The sequence below is a fragment of the Sus scrofa genome, chromosome 17 (assembly GCF_054392235.1).
Source record: "Sus scrofa isolate SSC_HxYL_T2T_F1_AM1 chromosome 17, Sscrofa_HxYL_maternal_Yorkshire_Landrace_v2.0, whole genome shotgun sequence".
NCBI classification, from domain to species: Eukaryota; Metazoa; Chordata; class Mammalia; order Artiodactyla; family Suidae; genus Sus; species Sus scrofa.
Genome location: NC_139399.1, coordinates 66,188,444 through 66,211,218, shown reverse-complemented (window position 1 = coordinate 66,211,218; position 22,775 = coordinate 66,188,444). Strand labels below are relative to the sequence as shown.

General features: G+C 51.1%; 1 protein-coding gene across 1 annotated transcript in view; it reads left to right on the top strand.

The window, feature by feature from the left end:
• LOC146395405 (uncharacterized) overlaps positions 1-22,775 on the top strand; it is a 67,452-nt gene that overhangs the window by 33,223 nt on the left and 11,454 nt on the right. Inside the window, exon 5 of the mRNA XM_085003182.1 lies at positions 13,854-13,974. Coding sequence (XP_084859308.1) covers positions 13,854-13,902 — 49 coding nt within the window. The 3' untranslated portion in view covers positions 13,903-13,974. The remainder of the gene's footprint in view (positions 1-13,853; positions 13,975-22,775) is intronic.

Below are 22,775 nucleotides of genomic sequence, written 5' to 3'. Positions count from 1 at the left end.
ACCTGCCCAGGGGGGAGGGAAAGAAGGGGCATGAGGGGGTCCCTTCATGGTTACCTTTCCAGCGAGCACTGGCCTGTGAGATGGAGCCATCCTCTTCCTCCGTGTTAAAAAAAAGGTCGTGGAGTTCTCGTTGTGGCTCAGTAGTTAACAAACCCGACGAGCGTCCGTGAGGCCGCAGGTTCGACCCCTGGCCTCGCTCAGTGGGTTAAGGATCCCGCGCTGCCAGGAGCTGTGGTGTAGGTCGCAGACGTGGCTTGGATCCTGTGTTTCTGTGGCTGTGGTGTAGGCCGGCAGCTGCAGCTCCGATTCAACCCCTAGCCTGGGAACTTCCACATACCACGGGTGTGGTCGTAAAAAGACAAAAGACAAAAATAAAAAAATGCAATAAATATAAAATAAGTTCTTAAAAGTAATGCACGCTCTGTGAGTTTAATAGTGAGTTTAATAGTGAGTTTAGTGAGTTTAGCAGTCTCAGGAGTTTAATAGTGAGAGTTTCCCTCCCTCTCCCACTGCAGTCTTAGGAGCCGTTCAGTGTGTGCCCTTCCAGACGTTTCCCGACTGAGCGTGTGTGTGCGTGAGTGTGTTTATGTGTACACATATTGCACGCGTGTGCATAAACAGAATTTTGGTTAAGAAATGGGCTCCCTCGATATGTACACGCCTTTGCCTTGTATGTCATCGGACGTGTCACGCATCTTTCTCACTCGGTGTGTATCTGTGGGTACCTTTCAGGATGGTTGTAGGGCCTAGTTCGTGTTCCCATAGCCATTTTGGCTGCAGTTCTCTGTTCCACAGTCACACCGATGGATGGTGGCCGACGCGCTGGGGAGCGCATCGGGGGCGCGTGCTGAGCACGGAGCTGCCGGGGGCCATCTCACTGATGCTTCCGTGCAACCCCAGGCTCTCAGTTGTCCTCTCTCCTTTCATCCCCTTAGCGTAGCCGATGGTGGGAAGTATCCAGGCTGGTGCCTCTGGCTTCTGCTCGTCCTCTCTGGCCTCTCCAGGTCCGCCTGGCGTGAAGCAGCCAGGTTCTCCAAGGCCTTGCGTCTTTGCCCCCTCACACCCTGTGGTCCCTGGGGTGGATTCGTTCCTGCTCCAGAGCCCCTCCTACCTTTCCTTGCTTTTCTGAGGAGCGCAGACCCCCTGTGAACCCTTGGGGCTGGGTGCAGCTCTGCCGCGCCCTCCTGAGGCCCTGCAAAGCAGAGGGGAGTTCTTGGTTGCCTGATTTCCCAGGAGCGGCTGCCATGAGGGTGTCCAGTGGAATATAATCAGGGCCTCGGTGGCATCTGTCCCCACTTTCCCAAGCCTCTTGGCCACCAGATCTCGCCCTTTGATCCCCGAGGTGGTATACGCCTCTCCACGGACAGGCTTGAGCTGAAGGGGTTCTTTCTGCTGTTCACGGAAATTCCACACTTCTAGCCGTCTTTTCTTTGAAAATCAGGGTGGGTTTTTGACGTCAGCTAATTCTCCTGATGCATGGCCAGAAGTGACACAGAGATAAGTGTTGTTCCTGGATTGTCAGGTACCCAGAGGAGCAGACAGAAGCAGGCAGGGCTCCTTTCCATCTGCCCACAGAAGCTTATCAGAAGTGCCTGTTGCTCTTCTTGGGCACACGCAGGCCCGCAGGCCACCAGCAGCCACTGCTGATGGCCGTGCCTTTTCTTCTCATCAGCGTCTTAAAACACCCTTATTGAGGCACCCTTTTCTTTTCTGTCTTTTCTCAAAGGCCACACCCATGGTGTATGGACGTTCCCGGGCTTGGGGTTGAATTGGAGCTACAGCTACTGGCCTACGCCAGAGCCACAGCAACATGGGATCCGAGCTGCATCTGCGACCTACACCACAGCTCAAGGCAATGCCGGATCCTTAACCCACTGAGCAAGGCCGGGGATTGAACCTTCGTCCTCGTGGATACTAGTCAGATTAGTTTCCACTGAGCCACGACGGAAACTCCAGGTTTTACTTTTTTTGAAGAGTTTCATATACGTGGAATCATGTGGTATGCAGTCTTTTCTGACTGGCTTCTTTTGCTTAGTGACATGCATTTACAATTCCTCCGTGTTGTTACCAGAAATTCTCCGTTTTATTGCTGAGTCATATTCCATTGCACGGGGTGTCCTGTGTTTTGTGTGTGCATTTCCCGGTTGACGAACATTGAGGTTTTTCCATTTTGTGGCTACTGTGAATACTGCTAATGTGAACATTTGTGTATAAGTCTTTTTGTGGATATGTTTTCATTTCATTTGGGTAAATACCTGAGCGGGAATTGCTGGGTTGCATGATACGTGTGTATTTAACTTTTTGAAAAACTACCAAATTGTTTTGCCAAATCACCTGTGCTATTTTGCATTCCCACAAACAAAGCTTGTGGGTTCCTTTTGCTCCGTGTCTTTGCCAGCACTAGGGACTGTTACTGTTGTTGTAGTTCTTCCAGTGGGGGTCATGTTACCTCATTAGGCCTTTTTTTGGTCTTTGCATTTTGTTTTGTCTTTAAACTTTGTGGGTTTGTTTTTTTTTTTTAGTGATTTTTATGTTTTTCATTATAGTTGGTTTACAGTGTTCTGTCAATTCCTGCTGTGCAGCAAAGTGACCCAGTTACACATATATGCACACATTCTTTTTCTCACATGATCCTCCATCATGTTCCATCACAAGTGACTGGATACAGTTCCCTGTGCTGTACAGCAGGATCTCATGGCTTATCCACTGCAAATGCAAGAGTTTGCATCTACCAACCCCAAACTCCCAGTGCATCCAAACTCCCTCCTCCTCTCCCTTGGCAGGTCTGTTCTGCGAGTCCATGAGTTTCTTTTCTGTGGAAAGGTTCATTTGTGCCATGTATTAGATTCCAGATGTAAGTGATATCACATGGTATTTGTCTTTCTCTTTCTGACTTACTTCACTTAGTAGGAGCGTCTCTAAACTTTATTTTGAAGTAACCTCCGATTTACAGGGAATGGTAAAGATTGTACAGGTAGTTCCTCTGGCCTTTGGCTCAGCATCCTGTAACCAGATGTGCTCTTGCCCCCAGTGGACATGGGGCATTATCTGGAGACGTTTTTGATGGTCACGTCGTGGGAGGGGCAGACAGGGGGCTGCTACTGGCACCTCGTGGGTAGAGGCGCCTCGAGATTGGGATGGATTGCAAGGCACTTCTGTATTTCTTGGTCACACAATTCCCTCCCCTGTCATGGGGCTTCTTTTCCGAGTCTTTCCAGGCCTGAAGAATCAGTCAGAAGAGAAAAAGGTTTTCTTTTGTGCAGTGGACGGTTTCGAGCTCCAGTGACTACAGACTAGAAGGCCCTGGGCCCCCTTCCCACAGGACAGGGACCCGCCTCAGAGCTTCCTTGACGGTGTCTGTGTGTGGAGTCAGAGGTGGCCGATTCCCTCTGGCTGCTACCTGTGTAGCATACCGGGGTTGGCACATGCAGCCCTATGTGGGTCTTTTGTGGTCTCCACAGCCAGATCATTGCCAGAGGGCTGCTGGACCTCTCCCGAGACTTCAGTAACAACGAGGAAGACTTCTTGACGGTCCTGGAGATCCCGAGCAGATTGTCAGAAGACGCAGGTTGTACAAGGATTGTGTACTCTTATTTTTTTCTTGTGCATTTCCCAGAAATTGCATATAAGCTTTGATAGCTAATTAAAATAGAACCTGTTGGGAGTTCCTGTTGTGGCACAGCAGAAGCGAAGCCAACCAGTATCCACGAGGATTTGGGTTTGATCCCTGGCCTCACTCAGTGGGTTAAGGATCCAGCATTGCCGTGAGCTGTGGTGTAGGTCACAGACGCAGCTCGGATCTGGCATTGCTGTGGCTGTGGCGTAGGCCAGTGGCTACAGCTCTGATTCAGAACTTTCATATGCTGCGGGTGTGGCCCTAAAAAGCAGGAAAAAAAAAAAAAAAAAGAGTCTGTTTATCAATCAGTAAGCTTTAGGCAGTGTCTAGCCATGGATGGATTTTGTCATGAAGAAGGGGCATCTTATTTAGCATCAAATTGTCCTTATTTTTAGAAAATTAGAATGACTAAGGACTGCGAATGCTCTTTGCCCTGGCAAGTTAGGCCTTTTGTGTTTTGTGAGTTTTGCAACTCTTGGTTGCTAAGAAACACTCAATCGGAAGTCCTTTGGGTTAGAGCAATCCCAGTCGTTGGTACCCCACCTGTGGTCTTTGGAGGCTGATCCTGATTTTTCTTTCTCCTTCCCACCTCCCCACGACTGCTGTCCTGGAAGAAAAGCACACTGCCTTGTGGTAGACCCTAAGTTGTCCATCCTTCCCCGCCCGCCCCCTGTCCATCCATCCCATCCCTGTCTTGTCAAAAAGGGCAGGTCAGAGGAGTAACTAGTGGGGTCCCCAGTGCTGAGGGCTGCTCTGCACCCCCTGCCTCCCGCGTTTCCGGCGACGGGTAGACAGCTTGAGAAAGTTCCCAAGATCTCAGGCTTGCTTTAGATTTTGAGCGCTTTAACTGAAACTAGAACAACAAGCCTTCCATAAAGCTCCCATGTTGGTTTAAAATATTCATATGAATGTGACACAGTGCTTTTGAAAAGGCCCAAGTGGATGTTTTGAGTCCTTAAATGGACCTGCTCTGTAAACGAGTCACCGTTTACAGCGCTGAAGCGCTTACACATTTGTGTTAAATGCAGTGGCTCTGTCGGAGCCAGAGCCGCTCTTTGTTTAATGTTTTGCCTTAGAAGTAATTGCGATGCGTGGGTGGTGGGGGAGTGCATTTGTGAGAGAATTATTTATGGTGTGCACATTCTGGGTGCTGGAATTTAAACGAGCACAACCCATAGGTCTGGCACACGTGCCATTAGTTGTGCTGGCTTTTGGATGCTAGCCTAGCGTGATGACCTCTGCGCCCCCCTCGGTTTGTATACGGCTTGTTATAAGAGAATTGTCATTCTCTCTTCTTTCTATGTTTGATCTTGTCATACAGCTTATTAGCTTTTTAAACCTGTCCTTAGCATCAATACTCTAAATGGGAAATGATTGCGAAACTGCATTTGTCTAATTTTCTGGACGAAGTATTTCAGTAAGAAAAGCTGGACGATCTCCATATGTGCTGTATAAGGTGCTTGGCTGCTTCTTGTAGTTCTTTTTTTCCCTTTCTCCCACCGCGGAGCCCACGGTGCGGGCTGAGCTGATGGAACAGGTTGCTCCCAGTGCCATTTTTCTGCGAGGGGCAGACCAGGTTTTTCCGGTGGTGCCGCCCAGTACCTCATACCTCTTGTGGTGAGGTGCCCCGTGGACCCCAACAGTCAGGCGTGAAAAATGACAACCTTAAGACCTCGTAGCAAATTCTCTTTGTCTGTTATTTTCGCCGATGTTCATAATTCAGAACACAGCTTCTTAGAGTTAAGTGACTCAAGAACAAAAGCTCTATTTGTGCCCAGTTTCTTTAATCACAGAGGAGGGCGATGGCAAAGCCTTCTTATTATCATGAGATATTTCTTTTTTAAAAAAACTTTTTATTATGGAAATTTTCAAACACACCTGGCAGTGGCAAGAATATTAAACTAAGTGCCCTTGTCCTCTTCACCCAGCTTCAACTACCATTAACATTTGACCAGCCTTTTTTTTCCCTTTGTCTTACCCAGATACATCCAGGCCAGATAAAAGCATTTCCCAGACATTTCAGCTGTAAATGCTCTGGTTATTTCTCCCGAAGCCATATAGACGCTTAAAAATAAATGAATAAACAGACAACCTCAGTACCATTATCACAAGTATAAAATCATCAATCGTTCCTTAATATCATCTAACGTCTACGCATTGTCCACATGTTCCCAGTTTTCTCACACATCTGTTTTTGGCGGATAGCCTGGTGGAATCAGAATCACACAAGGGCCACGCCTTGCCTTCGGTCGGTGTGTCTTTCCGATCCCCTTTAGTTCCCAGTGGTTCTGCCTCCCCTTTTCTTACCAGCGGTTTTTTGCTGGTATTTGCTGTTGCCAGCTGGTATTTGCCGAGGAAGCTAGGTCACTGGTCCCCTAGGATCTCCCGTGTTTGGGATCTGGCTGACCGCACCTCCGCTGTTATTTGAGATGCTCCTCTTTTCCCAGGCGTCCTCCAGGCCTGCGAACTCTAGAGGCTCTGTCAGACTCGGAGCTTTGTCTAGTAGAGTGAGGACACTTTTGAGGTGCTGCTGTGTTTTCCTGCCGTATCTAATCAGGAAGCACCAAAGCAGTGTGGTCCCTGGATCAGGGTTTTTTTTTTTTTTGTCTTTTTGCCATTTCTTGGGCCGCTCCCGCGGCATATGGAGGTTCCCAGGCTAGGGGTCGAATTGGAGCTGTAGCCACCGGCCCACGCCAGAGCCACAGCAACGCGGGATCCGAGCCACATCTGCAACCTACACCACAGCTCACGGCAACGCCAGATCGTTAACCCACTGAGCAAGGGCAGGGACCGAACCCGCAACCTCATGGTTCCTAGTCGGATTCGTTAACCACTGCGCCACGATGGGAACTCCCCTGGATCAGGTTTTGGCGGCCAGGTCCGTTGATTACAGAGCTCCTCCTCAACTTTTGAGCACCCGTCGGTGGTCCTTGCCTGGATCACCAATGGGATTTTGTTAGAGGTTGCACAGTTGTGATGCCCTCATTTGATGATCATCTTAATTTACTAGCTGGAATTCTTCATAAAGAACTTCCCGCTCGGAGTTCCCGTCGTGGTGCAGTGGTTAACGAATCCGACTAGGAACCATGAGGTTGCGGGTTCGATCCCTGCCCTTGCTCAGTGGGTTAAGGATCTGGCATTGCCATGAGCTGTAGTGTAGGTCGCAGACACGCCTCGGATCCCGTGTTACTGAGGCTCTGGCGTATGCCGGTGGCTACAGCTCCGATTAGACCCCCCTGTAGCCTGGGAACCTCCATATGCTGCGGGAGTGGCCCTAGAAAAGTCAAAAAAAAGAAAAAAAGAAAAGAACTTCCCCCTCAACTATTTGGTGACCCTGGAAAACTGTGTGTCTAGGGGAGACAGGTTATATGCTTTATTTTCCCCCTTTATTTTCTAGTTTCCAGAATAGTTGTTTGTAGCCTAACAACTTACAAGTTTACCAATTAGGTTTTAAAGATTTGTTTGGTGAGTCCCACCGTGGTGCGGTGGGTTAAGAACCTGACTGCAGTGGCTTGGGTCGCTGCGGAGGCACAGGTTTGATTCCTGGCCTGGTGCAGTGGGTTGAAGGATCTGATGTTGCCGCAGCTGCAGCATAGGTTGCAGCTGCCTCGGATGCAATCCCTGGCCCAGAAACTTGCATGTGCGGCCATAAAATTAAAAAAATTTTTTTCGTGTGAGTATTATTATGAACTCCTGAATTTTAACATGTGTAGAGATGTTTTAATCCATTGTAGCTGTTACTCCTTTCAGTAATCAACTTGCTCAAGCTTGGATCAGCGGGAACCCTTCAAGCTGACTCCTGAATCTTCTTCGTATGACCCGGGACACTGATAGCTCACCTCTCTCTACCTGGGATCAGTCATTTCTCCAAGGAGCCCTGGTTCCTTTACGAGCAAATAATCGTAGGAAAGCAGGATGTGGGTACCAGGGCTGCTCACTGCAGCAGGATTGGTCACGGCTTGTAGTGACAGGGGATTTTATTTTCTTTAAAAAAAAAAAAAAAAAATTCCTCATGAGATTCTATTGGTATTTCCAACTGAAATTTAGAAGTACAGAGCTTTTACTTTCTTTCTTTTTTTTTTTTTTTGTCTTTTGTCTTTTTTGTTGTTGTTGTTATTGTTGCTATTTCTTGGGCTGCTCCCGCGGCATATGGAGGTTACCAGGCTAGGGGTTGAATCGGAGTTGTAGCCACCGGCCTACGCCAGAGCCACAGCAACACAGCAACGCGGGATCCGAGCCACATCTGCAACCTACACCACAGCTCACGGCAACGCCGGATCGTTAACCCACTGAGCAAGGGCAGGGACCGAACCCGCAACCTCATGGTTCCTAGTCGGATTCGTTAACCACTGCGCCACGACGGGAACTCCTACTTTCTTGATTGTACATCTGTATCCTTTTTTTCTTTAACAGAGGACAGATCTTCCTTCCTAATGGTGTTAATGTGTGTGGGGTGGTATTTAAAATAAAAATAGCAGTTTTATTACTAACGACGTGATCGGATCACTGAGCAGAGTTTACAGTTTCTTTGCAGGCCTCTTTGCTTCTCGGCTCTCTCTCCCCCCGAGGGGCGAGGGGCGCAGTTGTTAATATCACTGTGTTTAAAGTCACTTGCATTGACCCTTCTTCTTGTGGTTAAGCTGCCAACTTGATGCACACTTAGGCTCATTTGTTCTCATTTATTTTTCATTTTTAGGAATTGCTTTAGCTTTTACATTCTGATTTAATTTAGACATAATTATTTAAAATGTTTTTACATGATCTAAGTCAAAACTGAAAAAGAAAGTGCATTAAGAGAACTCTGATTTCTGCCTGTCTCCCTGCCCGTTCTCCCCCTCCCCTCCGGATGGCCGTTTTTGTCAGGTTTCGGTTTATTCTTGCCTTTGGAAGAACGCACACGTCCAAATGACTCTAAGCTAATACCCGGATGTCCTCGTACCGTCCACCCCTTGTTCCGTTCCCAGGTGCCAGGTGGCTCACTGTACCCTGTGCCCTGTCGCTTCCTGCCCCGTCGTCTTGGGTGTCTCGGAGACGAGCCCAGGGCCGTCGAGGGAAGGCAGCCTCGTTACTTTCCCCAGCACCGCAGCGCCCCACTGCGGCCTTGATCCTCAGACCTGAACCTCAGGCCCGCCCTTTGCCACCCTAAAATCCCTGCCACAGGTAACCTTGCCCCATTTCCATTTCTGTCCCTTTATTTGGAGGATGGCTTCCCACAAGGGCGAAGTGTGTTTGTAATTTCTTACGATATGCCAAGTTTTTGTGATCTCCAAGAAATTTTACGATTTTGACTTGTGTTTCTCTCTTGATCCAAGCCTTTTTAAGAGAGTGAAGAGGTCTCTTTTACCTGGTAGGCGGTGTGATGGGAGCAAACATGGCTCTTAAATAAGGAAAGAAGTCCTCCTGCCTCCCCCCTCTCTCCTAACAGCAGTAATTTGATTATTTTTGCATCTTCTTCTCCAGGTGCTTGCATTTTCTTCCGCGTAGGTCTCATCATAACGGGCTGCGGGTTCTCCCGTTCATTCATTTGTCCAGCGTCTCTGGGTGCTCGTTATGCACCGAGCGCCGTGCCCCATGCTGGGCCTGATGAGGTGGCTAGGACGATTTTCCGCCCCGGGAAGTTCGTCTGTGCGCCGTGGACCTTGTACATCTTCATGATCTTCGTGTCTTTAGTTTTTGTGGATGCTTACAGCTCTTTCAGCTTTTTTGTACTGTGGATGCCGTGAGCTTCAGAGAGGTGCAGTTTTATCTTTCCATTGGCTTTTCTTTTTCCTTTGGATACAGTCTTAAAAGTGCGGTTCCGCTGAGTCAGGGGATGTGGCGTTTCCTTGACCTTTGTCAGGTGTCATGGTCAGGTGTTCCATTCCAGAGGAGCAAGGCAGGAACTGTGGCTTGGATCCCAGGCTCTCGTATGGTTCCTCTGCTTGCCAGAGAGTCGTGTTCCTGGCGCTGTCCGCCTGGGCTGCTCATGCCTCCAGCCCCACCCCACCACCCTGACAGCTCGGTCACTCCTCCCTGGGGTCTCCAGAACTGCCTCCGAAGTCCCAAAGATGGCCTCGTGCGCTCCCCGTGCTCTGCCCCGCTCTCCCCCCCCCCCCGCCGAGCTTGCCTCCCTGGGGATCCCCGGCCCCCTGCTGCCCGCTTCCTCCCGCCCCAGCCCTGTGGGCCATCTCCACGGTCCCTCTCCATCTTCTCCTCTGGACGGTGACTCCGCCATCCTGCTCTGCCTGCCTGTCCCCAGGCCGCCCACCTCCTCCATCCCGGTTGCCGAGCTTGGCAAGGGGCGTCCGTTGATCGCTGTGTGCGCCCCTGTGGATGTCTGGACTCCATCGCAGCTGGGCTCTCGCTTGTCCCTCATCAGCTGCTTTTCACATCACCCTCGGCAGCTCTTTTAGACCTTGGCCGCTGTCATCGGGCCTCTTCGCCCCACGCCTGACTGGTGACCTTGCCTTTGACTCTTCCGGAAGAACCATCCAATCACCTCCTTCCCTCCCCTCCGGCCTCTCTCTAGACCCATGTCTCCTTGTGTCCCTAACAGGTGCCCAGCCCTTGGGCACACCCTCTACTCCCTTCCTGGTCCTCAACCAGAGATAAGATGACGTCATACCTTACTCAGCAGCGCCTTGGGCACAGCGCGCTTCCCGTGGGCCTCCCGTCCCCATCCTGCCCCTGATGCCACAGGCGTCTGCCCGGGGCCTTTCATTCTCCCATGCTGACTCCCTGCCCTTCCAGATGCCCTCTGCTCCCGTCAGCCTCCACCTCCTGACAGATGCCCACCCTCCTGAGAGCCCCAAGGTCCGAGAGCCACAGAGCCTGGCCGTGCCCAGGTCCCCGAGGAGTCAGGCTCCATAACTGGGCAGAGACGCAGGTTGCTGCGGGTGGGAGTGGCTGTGCCAGGGTCTGCTTTCGGGCGGCCTGGCTTTCTCTGCTCATCCTCAGGTACTTTTCACGGCCATTGAACAGGCAGTGACTCCTGTGAGCGATGAAATTCACAGAATGGGGCACGACGACGGCAGTATTATCACTGTGCCTGCTGCTCTTGCTAATAGCTGCCATTCCTCCCTCCCTCCTCCCTCCCTCCCTCCCTTCCTCTTTCTCTCTCTCTCTTTCCTTCTGCTGTCCCTGAGGCATGGGGAAGGATCAAACCCGCACCAGAGCAGTGACCTGCGCCGCTGCAGTGACAACGCTGGGTCCTAACCCGCTGTACCGCAGAACTCCGAGCTGTTTCTTGAGCTCCCACACTCTGGTTTGTTCTTGCTGACCATCCCGGGAGGGGTGGGCACAGCTCGTTAGTTCACCCTTGTTTTAGACTTGAGGGACCCCGGCACAGAGAGGTATTGGGAGCACAGGATGCCAGCCTGGGTTCCAGAGGCTCCTCTGGTGAGAGTTTTAGGATCGCCCAGGTCTCCTGGCTCTTGTAACCAGTGGTTTCTCTCCCATTCTGAGCCCCTGACACCAGGAACAGGTCCCTCTTACTCTCTCTGTGGCCTAGTGTAGTAAAGACTATAGAACCGCGTCCGCGGTAAGCGCTCCCGCTGCCAGCGTGGCTGTCCTGGGAGCCTTGCCTCTGTCTTTAACGCACAGCCCACCCCTTTTCAGGTAGGATGGTTCCCTCCCGCCTTGGTCCTGTCTCTCGTCCGTCACTTCGTCTCTCTCACTGGCTCTTCTCTCTTGGTTATAATCTCACCCAAGTCCCCCTCGTCGTCGCTTCCCCAGGCCCTGACCTTGAGCACAGCATCCGCCCTTTCCCAGGGTTCTCTGCAGCCTGGACCCCCCGGCGGGCTCCTGGTCAGGGCTCTCAGCTCATCGCAAGCCGCCAATGGTCCCTAGAGCCGTCTGGCCACGGACCCAGGTCACCTCATTGTGAAATCCGATGGTTATGCTTTATTAAAAATACTTTCATTTTTTTAAATTTCAGGAACTGTTTTAATCACACGAGAGGGTTGTGTCATAAACGCTCATGTACCTGCTGCTGAATTTGACAGATGTTAATGTTTGGCAGCTTTGCCTGGAACCTTTTGTTGTTTTGTTTATAGGTTAGAGATATGGTGGGAGCTGCACGGGGCCTCATCCCGCCTTCTCCCTCCTCCCTCTTCTGTAGGAAGCTGCCCTCCTGGCCTGGGCTGTCCCTTCTCAGGCAGGGTTTTACCGTCACCCCACCTGCGCAAGTGGCCCTGAGTAGGAGAGCATCTGGACGCGGGTGCCTCGGGACCTGGCGTAAATGCCATCGGGCCGTGCTTTCCACTCCACTGCCTGCTTTTACTTCCCCGTTTTTCTCATCCATCCACGCTGATCGGGAGAGCTCGTGGTCATTCATTTGAACCGCTTTATGGTGTTGCGTTTCTGTTTTTCCACCGTTTACTTACCAACCCCGCGCCGTCCTCTCTCCTCCGCTTGTCCCGTTAAGCGCCCCCCGCGGTTTGGAAGGCGCCGTCCTTGGCTGCCCGCTCAGCCGCTCAGCCCTTCACGTTGCTCCATCCTGGCGGCGGGATGAGAGGAGTCTGGTCCCGAATGAGTTCTCTGTCCCTGCAGCTCATCCTCGGGCAGGTCTGACACGGGATTTCCAGCCTTCATTTGGGGCTGCTGGGCCCCAGATGCCAGCCTTTATGTAGGTCAGGTCATTTCGTCCCACGGCCACCTGTGGGATAGGTGCTGCTCCTGCCCACGGCCGCGGGTGAAGAGACCGAGTGCCTGAGGCGGCCCCGCGAGGCCCTACACGGGGCAGACTGGGTGCCGTGTTCACAGCCCTGTGGTGTCACCTCTCGGGTTCTGAAGGTCCTTCCCTGGTCTCTGTCACCAGCCCTGGCCCTCGCCCACCCTTTGGGGTGTTGTCAGTTCTTCTCTGACAGTGCCAGACCTCATCTACTTCCATGGGCCTCGGGGGTCCCTGTGCGCCTGTGACAGGTGGGGCCCATGCTGATGACGCTGGACCATCTCAGACGCTTAACTTGATCACATCTGCAAAGACCCTTGTCCCAGAGAAGGTCACCTTCAGGGATTCCAAGGGTTCGACGCGGACATACTTCTGGGGCCATCGTCGGCCACCTTCCGCCTTCCGGGACCCTCCCCCTGGGGCGGCCTCCCCGCGCGGCCCGGGCGTGTGGTGTCGCGAGGCAGGCCCGGCTCGCCCACCCTGTGGTCCCTGCTACTCGGAGCTTGTGTCTGATGCTCAGAGTGACGGGGGCTGTCGCTGCCTCTGGTTGGACACGGGTCCTCCCAGCTGAGCCCGGTGATCCTGCTGGTGTCCCCCGGGATTGTCGCCGTGGCCACCTTGCCGACCTTCCTGCCCTCAGGAACACCGCTGCCAGAATGGCCTTCCTCAGGTGCTGTCTTCATCCGGTCACCTGTTCAGAAACTTGAATGCTCGCTGGCCTCCGAGGCTCCGTCCCCCGGGACCTGCTCCCCACTCATCACTTGCAATGCTCCCACCCCCCTCGGTCCTTTGCTCGTCCCTGCCTCCTCATCACGGCCGTGGGCTGCACGGTTCACGGCTTCCTTGCTGACTTGGAATTTCCTGTGCTTTTCCTGCCCCGAAGCCTCTCCCTGCAGCTTCTTGGGACCCTTTGCCCTCTGTGGCTGCGCCCCCGTGCCGACCTCAGCCGTCCCTCGTCTGGCCCGTGGAGCCTTCGTTCCCGGGTGCCGCTGACTGGGGCTCTTCCAATGCGACAGATGATTCGCTCTGGGGCTTTGCAGAGGGTGGGAGGAAGGCACCACGTTCCTGTCCTTGTGCCCGCGGAGGGGGGAGTGTGCTCCGTGCCGTGGGCATCCTGCCGGGTCCTCCTGAAGTCAGTCGGAGGATGAAGGATAAATCAGACGTGGTACCCGCCCTCCAGGTGCCCTCTCCGCAGTGGGCAAGGCAGACAATGCTGTGTAGTCATGCAGGAGAAGTTGTGTGTGTGTGTGTGTGTGTGTGTGTGTGTAAATCTGGGGTCCCCGTTGTGAAGATAAAGGGCGGGGGACGGTTCGCCTTCAGCGGGTAGGTGGGGACCCTGACCTGGGTGGGGCAGGGGGCGTTTGGCTGGAGAGCAGAGGGACGGTTGGTGTCATCAGGGGTGTAATAAAAGGCCTCAGGGAGGAAGTGCGACCCAAGGGCCAGATGTGCGTGGTTCAGGCGCTGCTGCGGCGGGGTCGGGGGCGGGGAGGCGGCGGCAGCTGGCTTGGCGTTCGGTGAGGAGGCAGTTTGATCCTGATCCTGAAAGCACTTTGGCCTATTCTGTGTTTCACCTTTTGCCTCTTCCAGGTTAGAAAATGAAGTCAGGAAGTGTTGGTTCTTCTGGAGCAAGACCTAATTTTCCAGCACGATGTTGAAAACACGGTGTGTCCCCGACGGCGAGGGCGAGTCCAGAGCAGAAGCCGCGAACGTGAGTCCACCTGGGCAGGGCAGCCCCACACCTCTCCGGACTGTCCTTAACTTGGCCTGTGCGTCACACGCATTCTCTGTGGACCCTACACTGTTCGCATAAACAAGGCAGCTGGTGGTGTGGACTCAGAGGGTTCACGGTGCACGTGTGAGCGTGTATCGCCAGTGATTACCTGTAGATCCAGTTGTTTCAAGGAGACAAGTGAGGGTGATTTAGGCAGAGTCGTGGCAGCTGGCTTGGGCTTCTGCTGGGCAGGAGGACGCTGAGGCTGACGGGTAAATCCTTGAGCCAGCGTGGATCAGGGACCCTGTTTCCCAAAGTAGGGGACCAGGTGTGGAAGGGGAGATGATTTTAGGTGGTGCTTGGACAATTAAAAAAAAAAAAAATCTAATAGACACGTGTGTCTGTTTCATAAATTAGGCCAAGACTAAAGTAGGCATGTCAGCAAATGCGAGAGAGTCCCTCTGGAGAAAGCGGCCGAGACGCTTGCAGCCGTTGGGGACATGCTGTGTTCAAGTGTCTGTGAGCTTATGCGTTGAAGGCGTGCAGTGGAAGGCGTCGTCTAAATCCATAACTTCTTCTGCTTTTAGTGGTGAATTCTGTGGTATCCTTGGGTTTGTTTACGAAGTGATGGGAACAATCCAAGACCTTGTTCTTGCTTCTCGAATCCTTGTCCCGGAGCCAGGGCCCTCAGACCAAGACCTCCAGCTTGTCCCTGGGAGTCCGCATGGCTCAGGGGGAGGCCACCCGGGGCCACCTCGTGTTGCCCAGCTGCTGCTTCTCCCTCCGCTGACCCACACGGGTGGTGCTGCCCAGCCTGGCCCTTTGTGTTGGTGTTAACAGAAGAAAATGGGCCAGGATGATTCTGGCACTTGAGGGAAATACATAAGGACTGAAAAAGTCTTAAGCCTGGGAGTTCCCATCATGGCACAGTGGAAATGAACCACGAGGTTGGCGGTTGGATCCCTGGCCTCACTCCGTGGGTTAAAGATCTGACATTGCTGTGAACTGTGGTGTAGGCTGCAGACGTGGTTTGGATCCCGAGTTGCTGCGGCTGTGGGGTAGGCCCACAGCTACAGCTCTGATTCGACCCCTAGCCTGGGGACCTCTGTATGCTGTGGGTGCGGCCCTAAAAGGCAAAAAAGAAAGAAAAAAAAAAAAAAAAGAAAGAAAGAAAAAGAAAAAATCGTCTTAAGCCTTATTTATGAGTACAGTAAGTTATAGAAGAGTTGGTTCCTTGAAAAAAGAATGACGTTTGAGAAAAGAATTCTTTTCTTGTTGAAACTGTGAAAACATTATATACCATGGAGCTGAAAATTTGTAATACAGCATCAGAACGTTTGGCAGTTATTCTTCATTTATGTAAAAGTTGTCCTCAACTATGAGGTAAAGGTCTGGCTTTTAAACTAATTTAATTTTTTGCATATTCCATATATTTATGAGTCAGGCTGAAGAATAATTGATTATTAAAATTCAAATTCTCTAGGGTTCTTTTATAAATTTCAAGTTTCCCTCTAAGAAATTAAATTTATTTTGTGAAATGAACCTGGATAATATCATTTAGTTGGGAGATTTGGCAGATGAGCAGTGAACTTTGCCAACCGAATCTTCTTTTTTTGTTTAAAAGTTGGTTATCGGCAAGTTTCCAAGGCTACAGCTGACAACAAGATATCCTATCCTTAAAGACTGATAATACCATGAAAAATAATGCTACAGGCATTTTTGCATGATTTTTATTGTGTTTTGTTTCCAGCCACTCCATTCTTGTCAGCAGTATTCTTCTTCTTCTTCTTGGATGAAAATATTTGGAAAAATAGAACAAATCTTCAAGAAGCTCTTTTCACATTTCACTTACAGAACAAATTAGTTCTCATAAACTGTGTTTTTCATTCCAAGTGGGTTGCTGATATCATAACGTGAAGTGTGCAGGCTTTCAAATGCAGCTAAGAACAAAAATGGTCTTGAACCCTGCCCCCCGTCCCGGGGGGAGACACATCTGCCTTTTGGGGTGTTTCAGGAGAATTGCCACTTCTCTCGCCTGGGGCCTGGAGGACTCGGGGTGTGGGGGCCTTGCCTGGCCCGTGTGTGCTCAGCCCAGACTCAGAAGCTGTTGTGTCTTCTTTCCCCTGTCACCTGGGGACCAAGGAGACTCGGAGGGGTCTCATGCCTTGGGTCCCCAGAGTCCTGGGGCTCAGAGGGTGCTGTTTTCTTTGTAGCTGGGAAATGGCAGCCTGGGTAGAGAGCGGATTTCATTCTTCAAGGAACAGGGGCCACATGTGTGATTAGCAGAGCTCCCGCGGGAGGCCGGGGTTCTCATTCAGTGGGTCTGTGGGTGACACCCCAAATTCCGTGGCCGTTGATGTGTACTTGTGAGGAGGTGATGGGAGAGAAAAGAAGCAAACTGCACTGCTCCAGGATCCTTGTGTCTGGGGCGTTTTCTCTGCAGCCATATGGACTGAGCGGTGGTGCTGCTGCTGCGTCCATGTGTACATAATAAACATACCCACTCGCGGAGCAGCGCCGTTTTGCAGGAATTGGCGTCTTGCTCCAGGGAAACCAAATACCTTCGTAGGCAAATCGTGCGTCTGGTCATGAGACTTTTGCCTCTCTTTGGAAGTTACAATCAGTTGGTTCTGATGCCAGCAACCCCCGTGTACACAGGACTGGGAGACTCAGAGCTGGCCAGCGGGACATGTCCTAGGCGTTTTAAAATCGAGTTACACAGCACTGAGTGTGCGCATTACCTGCTGGTTTCCTACGTCCTGCTTCCTCACATAAATGCATTTTGTCTTGTGAGGCCTGTCTGATGTGCCAGGAAGCATTAGTGCCTCCCTCCCTCACGCAGCCAGGAGGCTTGGCTCCTATCTGTCTTCTGTCACTCAGCGATTGAATTGGGGACTTCCGATGTTTGTTTATTTCTCCTTCAAAATGGGGCGCTTCTTAAACACAGCTGTCTCTCCGCCATCGGCACCCAGCACAGTGCCAGGCCCAGAGTCGGTCCTAAATAAATGTTAGTTGTCGAATGAATGAATCGGTAAAACCTGGAAGCGCTGTATCCTGTAATTATATCTCGACAGCATAAACAGGCCACTGGAGACCAATTATAATTCCTCTTGCTTGCAGGAAGGCCATTAGCATTCTGAGATTATAACTAATTGTCAGAAGCCTATTTTTCTCTCCCAACACGTTTTCGCATTAAGGCTTCCTCATTTTTTGTTGTCATTCCTATTTTGGAGCACATTTTTATTTGTGCATTTATTTAGAAAGAGCGTCGTGGCTCTGGGCTGCAAGGAAGAGCTGGCTCCCAGCAACCGGCCCAGGACCTTCCTTCAGATGAGCAGTTCCCGGGCCCCGGGAACATCGCTTCTCGTCACTTGCTGTGCGGACTTTTAATGATTCTGGGTTTGTTGTATACGGGTAGTAATAAGGTCTTGTGGGTGTGGCGGATGGCGAGGGTGGATGCAGGTGCCGGGCACTCTTTAGTGCCCGTTGCCCTGGATACGAAGCCTCGTGTCTCATTTATGCGGCTGTCACTCTGTGCAGCTCTGCCCAGCATCAGATCAGAGATGCGCATCCTCCGGTTCAGAAGACATGAGCCTGCCCCTCACTTGTGCTGTGGGGGCGCCCCCCCACCCCGCCCCTAGGAGGGCTTCTTTCCCCTCCTGCCTGCTGCGCGCAGATTCCAGATCGAGAGGTGGGAGAGCCGCTCCCGGGGACTCGCTCTGCTGGGGGTGGGGAGGCCGGGCGGTGCAGTGGGCAGAGCAGACTCCGAGGCAGGAAGTCCTCCCTTCCCCCCCCCCCTTTTTTAGGCGAGGATTGGAGAGTCCGCTAAGCATTCTTTTTGGGTAATGCTTCATTCTGTCTTAGTTTCAAAGTTGTAGAAAAGTTAGAGCAGTGGACTCCTGTATACCCTCTATCCTGCTTCTCCAGCGGTCTGTGTTTACCTCTGTTTGTTTTTTTATTGGCTTGTTTACTTTTTATGGCTGCACCCATGGCATATGGACGTTCCCGGGCTGGGGACTGGATCTGAGCCACTGGATCCTTTAAGCCGTGGCGGCAGGCTGGGGATGGGACCTACGCCTCCGTCGTGACCCCAGCCACCGCAGTTGCATTCTTACCCCGGTGTGCCACAGCGGGAACTCCTGCCTCTGCTCAATCACATCCTCTCTCTGTTTACACACACACACACACACACACACGTATGCGTGTATGTTTTCCTGAGCCACTTTGAGTAGATGGGAGACCCGTGCCCCTTTACTCCTAAGTACCTCAGGTTGTATTTCCTAAAACAAGGAAATGTTCTCTTAAGCAACTGCAGCGCACTGATCAAAATCAGCACATTTGATATAATGCTGACGTCTCATCCACGGCTCCTGTTCAAATGTCGCTTGTCCAGGATCACACATGGTGCTGAATCGTCGCATCTCTTTGGGCTCCTTTAACCTGGCACAGATCTTAAGTCTTTCTCGGAATTTCTTAACATTCACCTCCTGGAAGAGGACAGGCCAGTGCTGTGGTGGACCGTCTGCCGTTTCCTCGCCGCTATATTCAGGCTCTGACGTCGGGCAGGGGATCTTGCAAGTCTTGTCACGGCAGGTTACTGGTGGCGTTGGCTCTGGTGACGGGGCGGGCAGAGCTGCTGTCTGCGCTGTTTCTGGGCTCTGGGGTCGTGAGGCAGGTGACGTTGCAGCCGCGCAAGCGCGCTTTTCATCAGGCTTTCGCCTACTAGCCTTGGCGTCTGCCGCCGACTCCTCTTGACCTTCTGGTGTGTTGGCCAGCGTTTTGCGGAGGTGCTCACATCGGCATTCAGGAGGATTGCTGGAGGCAGTTTTCTCGTCCGGCTATGTTTTGCCAGGTGTGAGAACCAGGGTTGTTGGGGCCTCAGAAAGTGAGTTGGGAAGTAGTCCCTGATCTTCTGTTTGCTGAAAGATTTTGTTTAAGATTGGTGTTGTTTTCCCCTTAAATAGTTGTTAGAATTCACCGGTAAAACTTCCGGCGCTAGGGCTTTCTTTGTGAGGTGGTTTTTGATAACTGATTCAGCACAGATATTGGACGCATCAGATTTTGGTGTTTTACCTGTGCCATTGGGTGAGTTATGTATTTTAGAGGATTTATTAGCTTCATCTAAGTTGTTCATTTATTGGAACAAAGTTGCTCCCCGTGTCCCCTTATCCCTCTAGTGCCTGTAAGGTCTGTAGTGCATCCCTTTCATTTCTGCTGTTGGTAATTTGCTTTCCTCTCTCGCTCTCATTTTTCCCTTTCGTGATCAGTCTTGCTAGGGTCTATCGATGTTACCCATGTTTGTAAAGAACCGTTTCCCGGCTTTGCCGATTTCTCTGTTGCTTGTTTGCCTTCTCGCTGATTCCTCTCCTTACTCTTTCCTCCCTTCTACTCGCTTGAGTTCCACTTGCCTGTAGTTTTCTCGCTTCTTAAGGAGGAATCTTAGTATTTTTCAGCCCACCTTCTTTCCTCCTCTAAGCGTTTAATTGCACATTTAGTGTTTGTGTCTTTGTGATGTGCTGGCTCTGTTCCTAGGAAGCGGCTTTCCTGCTCTCGGGGCGGGAGGGATCCGCAGCTCGTGGTCTTCTGGGCTGTCACGGGAGCCCCTCTGGCCCTCTTGGCTTCCTCTCTGTCAGCGTGTGTTCGTTTACCTCTCTTTACCCAAAACCTTAGGTGTCTTTACGTTTGAAATGTTCCTCCTCTCGTTAGAAGAGAGTTTGGTCTTGCTTTTATGTCCAATCTGATAGTTTCTGCCTTTACCTTTTTGTCTTTTTAGGGCGGAACCCGCGGCCTATGGAAACTCCCGGGCTAGGGGTCCAATCGGAGCTGCAGCTGCTGGCCTACACCACAGCCACAGCAACACAGGATCCGATCCGTGTCTGCGACCCACACCACAGCTCACGGCAACTCTGGATCCTTCACCCACTGAGCGAGGCCAGGGATCGAACCCGTGTCCTTGCGGACACGAGTCGGGTTTGATAACGCTGAGCCACGATGGGAACGCCCCAGTTTCTGCCTTTTAATTGGAGTGTCTAGTCCATGTGTGTTTAATGTAATTATTGATATTTTTGAATTTAATTCTGCCATTTTGTTATTTGAACACCATTTGTCTCATTTGTTCCTCTGTTAATTCTTTCCTGCCTTCTCTTGAGCTAATTGAATATTTCTATGGTGTTGCATTTTAATCCCTCTACTGGGGATTTTCAGAAAATACGGTGTCTTGCAGCAGTGGCTCCGCTCAGCCCTCTCCTCCTCTGTACTTTGTTTTCATATACATTGTTATTATGTATGTGTAATGTATTCACAAAATTTTTTTAAATTTAAAATGATATACTACAGAGATTCTGGATTCTGTTTTATTTTTCTAAAATGATTTGGTTTTTTTTTTTTTACGTAGCAGGCAGTTGTCTTGTCTGTTTCCTTTGTGGTAAGCAGCAGCTGAAGCCTCTGCTCAGTTGGTTTCATTTCTGGCTGTGGTTTTTCTGCTAGATCCCTGGGGTCTCTCCCTGTGTGTGTCGCTTAGCAGTCAGCCAGAGCTCTCAGGAAAACGTAGACCCAGACTTTGGACCTTACTTGCAAATTTCTCCCATTGCTGTTCATCTTTTAGGAAAAATGTCCCCTCTGGATCCCACCTTCTGGTTTCTCTCCAGTGTTCTTAAATAGTTGTTTTGTTGTTTCCTTTCAAGATTCTGCAGTTGTCATCTGCAGGAGCGGAAGCCCGACCAGGCGACTGCGTTATTACAAGAAGTCCTGACTCTTGCAGAGGTTCTGTTTCTGGGATGGGATTTTCCCCCTGCTCCCTGTCATCACCCGATTTTCCTTTCAGCTCTTGAGCACGTTTATAACAGCTGCTTTCACGGCTGCTAATTCTTTTTTTAGTTAAAATAGAGCTGACCTACAGTGCCGTGCCAGTATCTGCTGTTCAGCAAAGTGACCCAGTCGTGCCTATATATACAACCCTTTCTTATGTGATCTTCCATCACGGTCTATCCCAAGACACTGGATATAGTTCCCTGGGCTGCACAGCAGGACCTCCCTGCTTCTCCATCTAAATGCAGTCGTTTCCGTCTACCAACCCCGAACTCCCAGTGCCTCCCACTCCGCCCCCCCCCCCCCGCCCCCGGCAACCACAAGGCTGTGAATCTGTTTCTTTTGTAAAGAGGTTCATTTGTGCCATGTTTTAGATTCCACGCAGAAGTGATATCGTATGGTATTTGTCTTTCTCTTTCTGACTTAATTCACTTAGTATGAGAAGCTCTAGTTGCATCCATGTGGCTGTAAATGGCATGATTTTTTTCCTTTTTATGTCTGAGTAGTATTCCACTGTACCTCTATCTTAATCCATGCATTGTCAATGGACATTTGGGTTTTTCCCACGTCTTGGCTATTGTGAATAGTGCTGCAGTGAACATAGGGGTGCGTGTATCTTTTTGAATTACAATGTTTTGCCTGGATGTGTGCCCAGGACTGGGATGGTTGGATCATGTGGTCGCTCTGTATTTAGCTTTCTGAGGAACCTCCAGGCTGTCCTCCGTAGGGGTCATACCAACTTACATTCCCACCAGCAGTGGAGGAGGGTCCCCTTTCGCCACACCCTCTCCAGCACGTGCTGTTTGTAGACTTATTCACATGGCCATTCTGACCAGTGTGAGGTGGTGCCTCATTGTAGTTTTGATTTGCATTTCTCTAATAATTAGCATTTTTGCATGTGCCTGTTGGCCATCCATATGTCTTCTTTGGAGAAATGTCTATTTAGGTTAAAGTCCACTAACTCTAACACCTGGACCTTCTGTGGATTTGTTGCCGCTGACTGAGATTTTTGTTGAGTATGTCGCATTTCCCCCTTTTTCTTCATGTCTGTGGATTTTTATTTATTTTATTTTATTATTATTATTTTTTTGCCTTTTTCTAGGGCTGTACCCGCCGCATATGGAGGTTCCCAGACTAGGGGTCTAATTGGAGCTGTAGCCGCCGGCCTACGCCAGAGCCACAGCAACACGGGATCTGAGCTGTGTCTGCGACCCACACCACAGCTCACGGCAACGCCGGATCCTTAACCCACTGAGGGAGGCCAAGGATCAAACCCGCAACCTCGTGGTTCCTAGTCAGATTCCACTGCGCCACGTGGGAGCGCCTGTGGATTTTTATTATCTAATGTATCCTCTCGATGGAACACTGCAGAAGCTCTGAAATTGGTGTTTTTCCTCTGCAGAGTGTTGACCTTGTTTTTGTAAACAGTTCAGATTCTTTTTCCTCTGCAGGCTCAGCAGCTAAAAGCACACAGTCCCTTCTGCCTTCAAGCCACTGCGTCTCTCTGAACCTCACCATCTCCCCTGTGCCCGCACGGGGCTGAGGGCAGCTGAGGATTAGAGTGGGATTTAACTGCAGGTGGGGGCTCTCGCTCCTTGGCTCCCTCCCTCCTCCCTTCCCTCCCAGGATTCCACCCTCACTTTCCAGCCACCCTGGCCGCCTCGGGCTCTGTCCCCTGACTTCTCAAGCCAGTGGAACAGTAGCTTTTGCTTGAAGTCCAGCTACCACGCATAACCATGTAGAACGAGGGGTACCCTGGGCAGAAAGGCAGCATCATTGCCTGTGTAGCCAGGGCGGCTCCCCCTCGCCAGGGACTCCTCCCCTTTGGTCCCCGTTAGTGTTTGGTCACTCTCTGGTGATCGCCCGATGCTTTGTGCAGCTGTTACTGTATGTCCCGCCACACCACTGTTTGGCTGTGGAGACACTGCCAACCTTCTTTGAGCATCGTTTTCCTCACCTGGAGAAATGAAGGTAAATAATACATCGTAGGG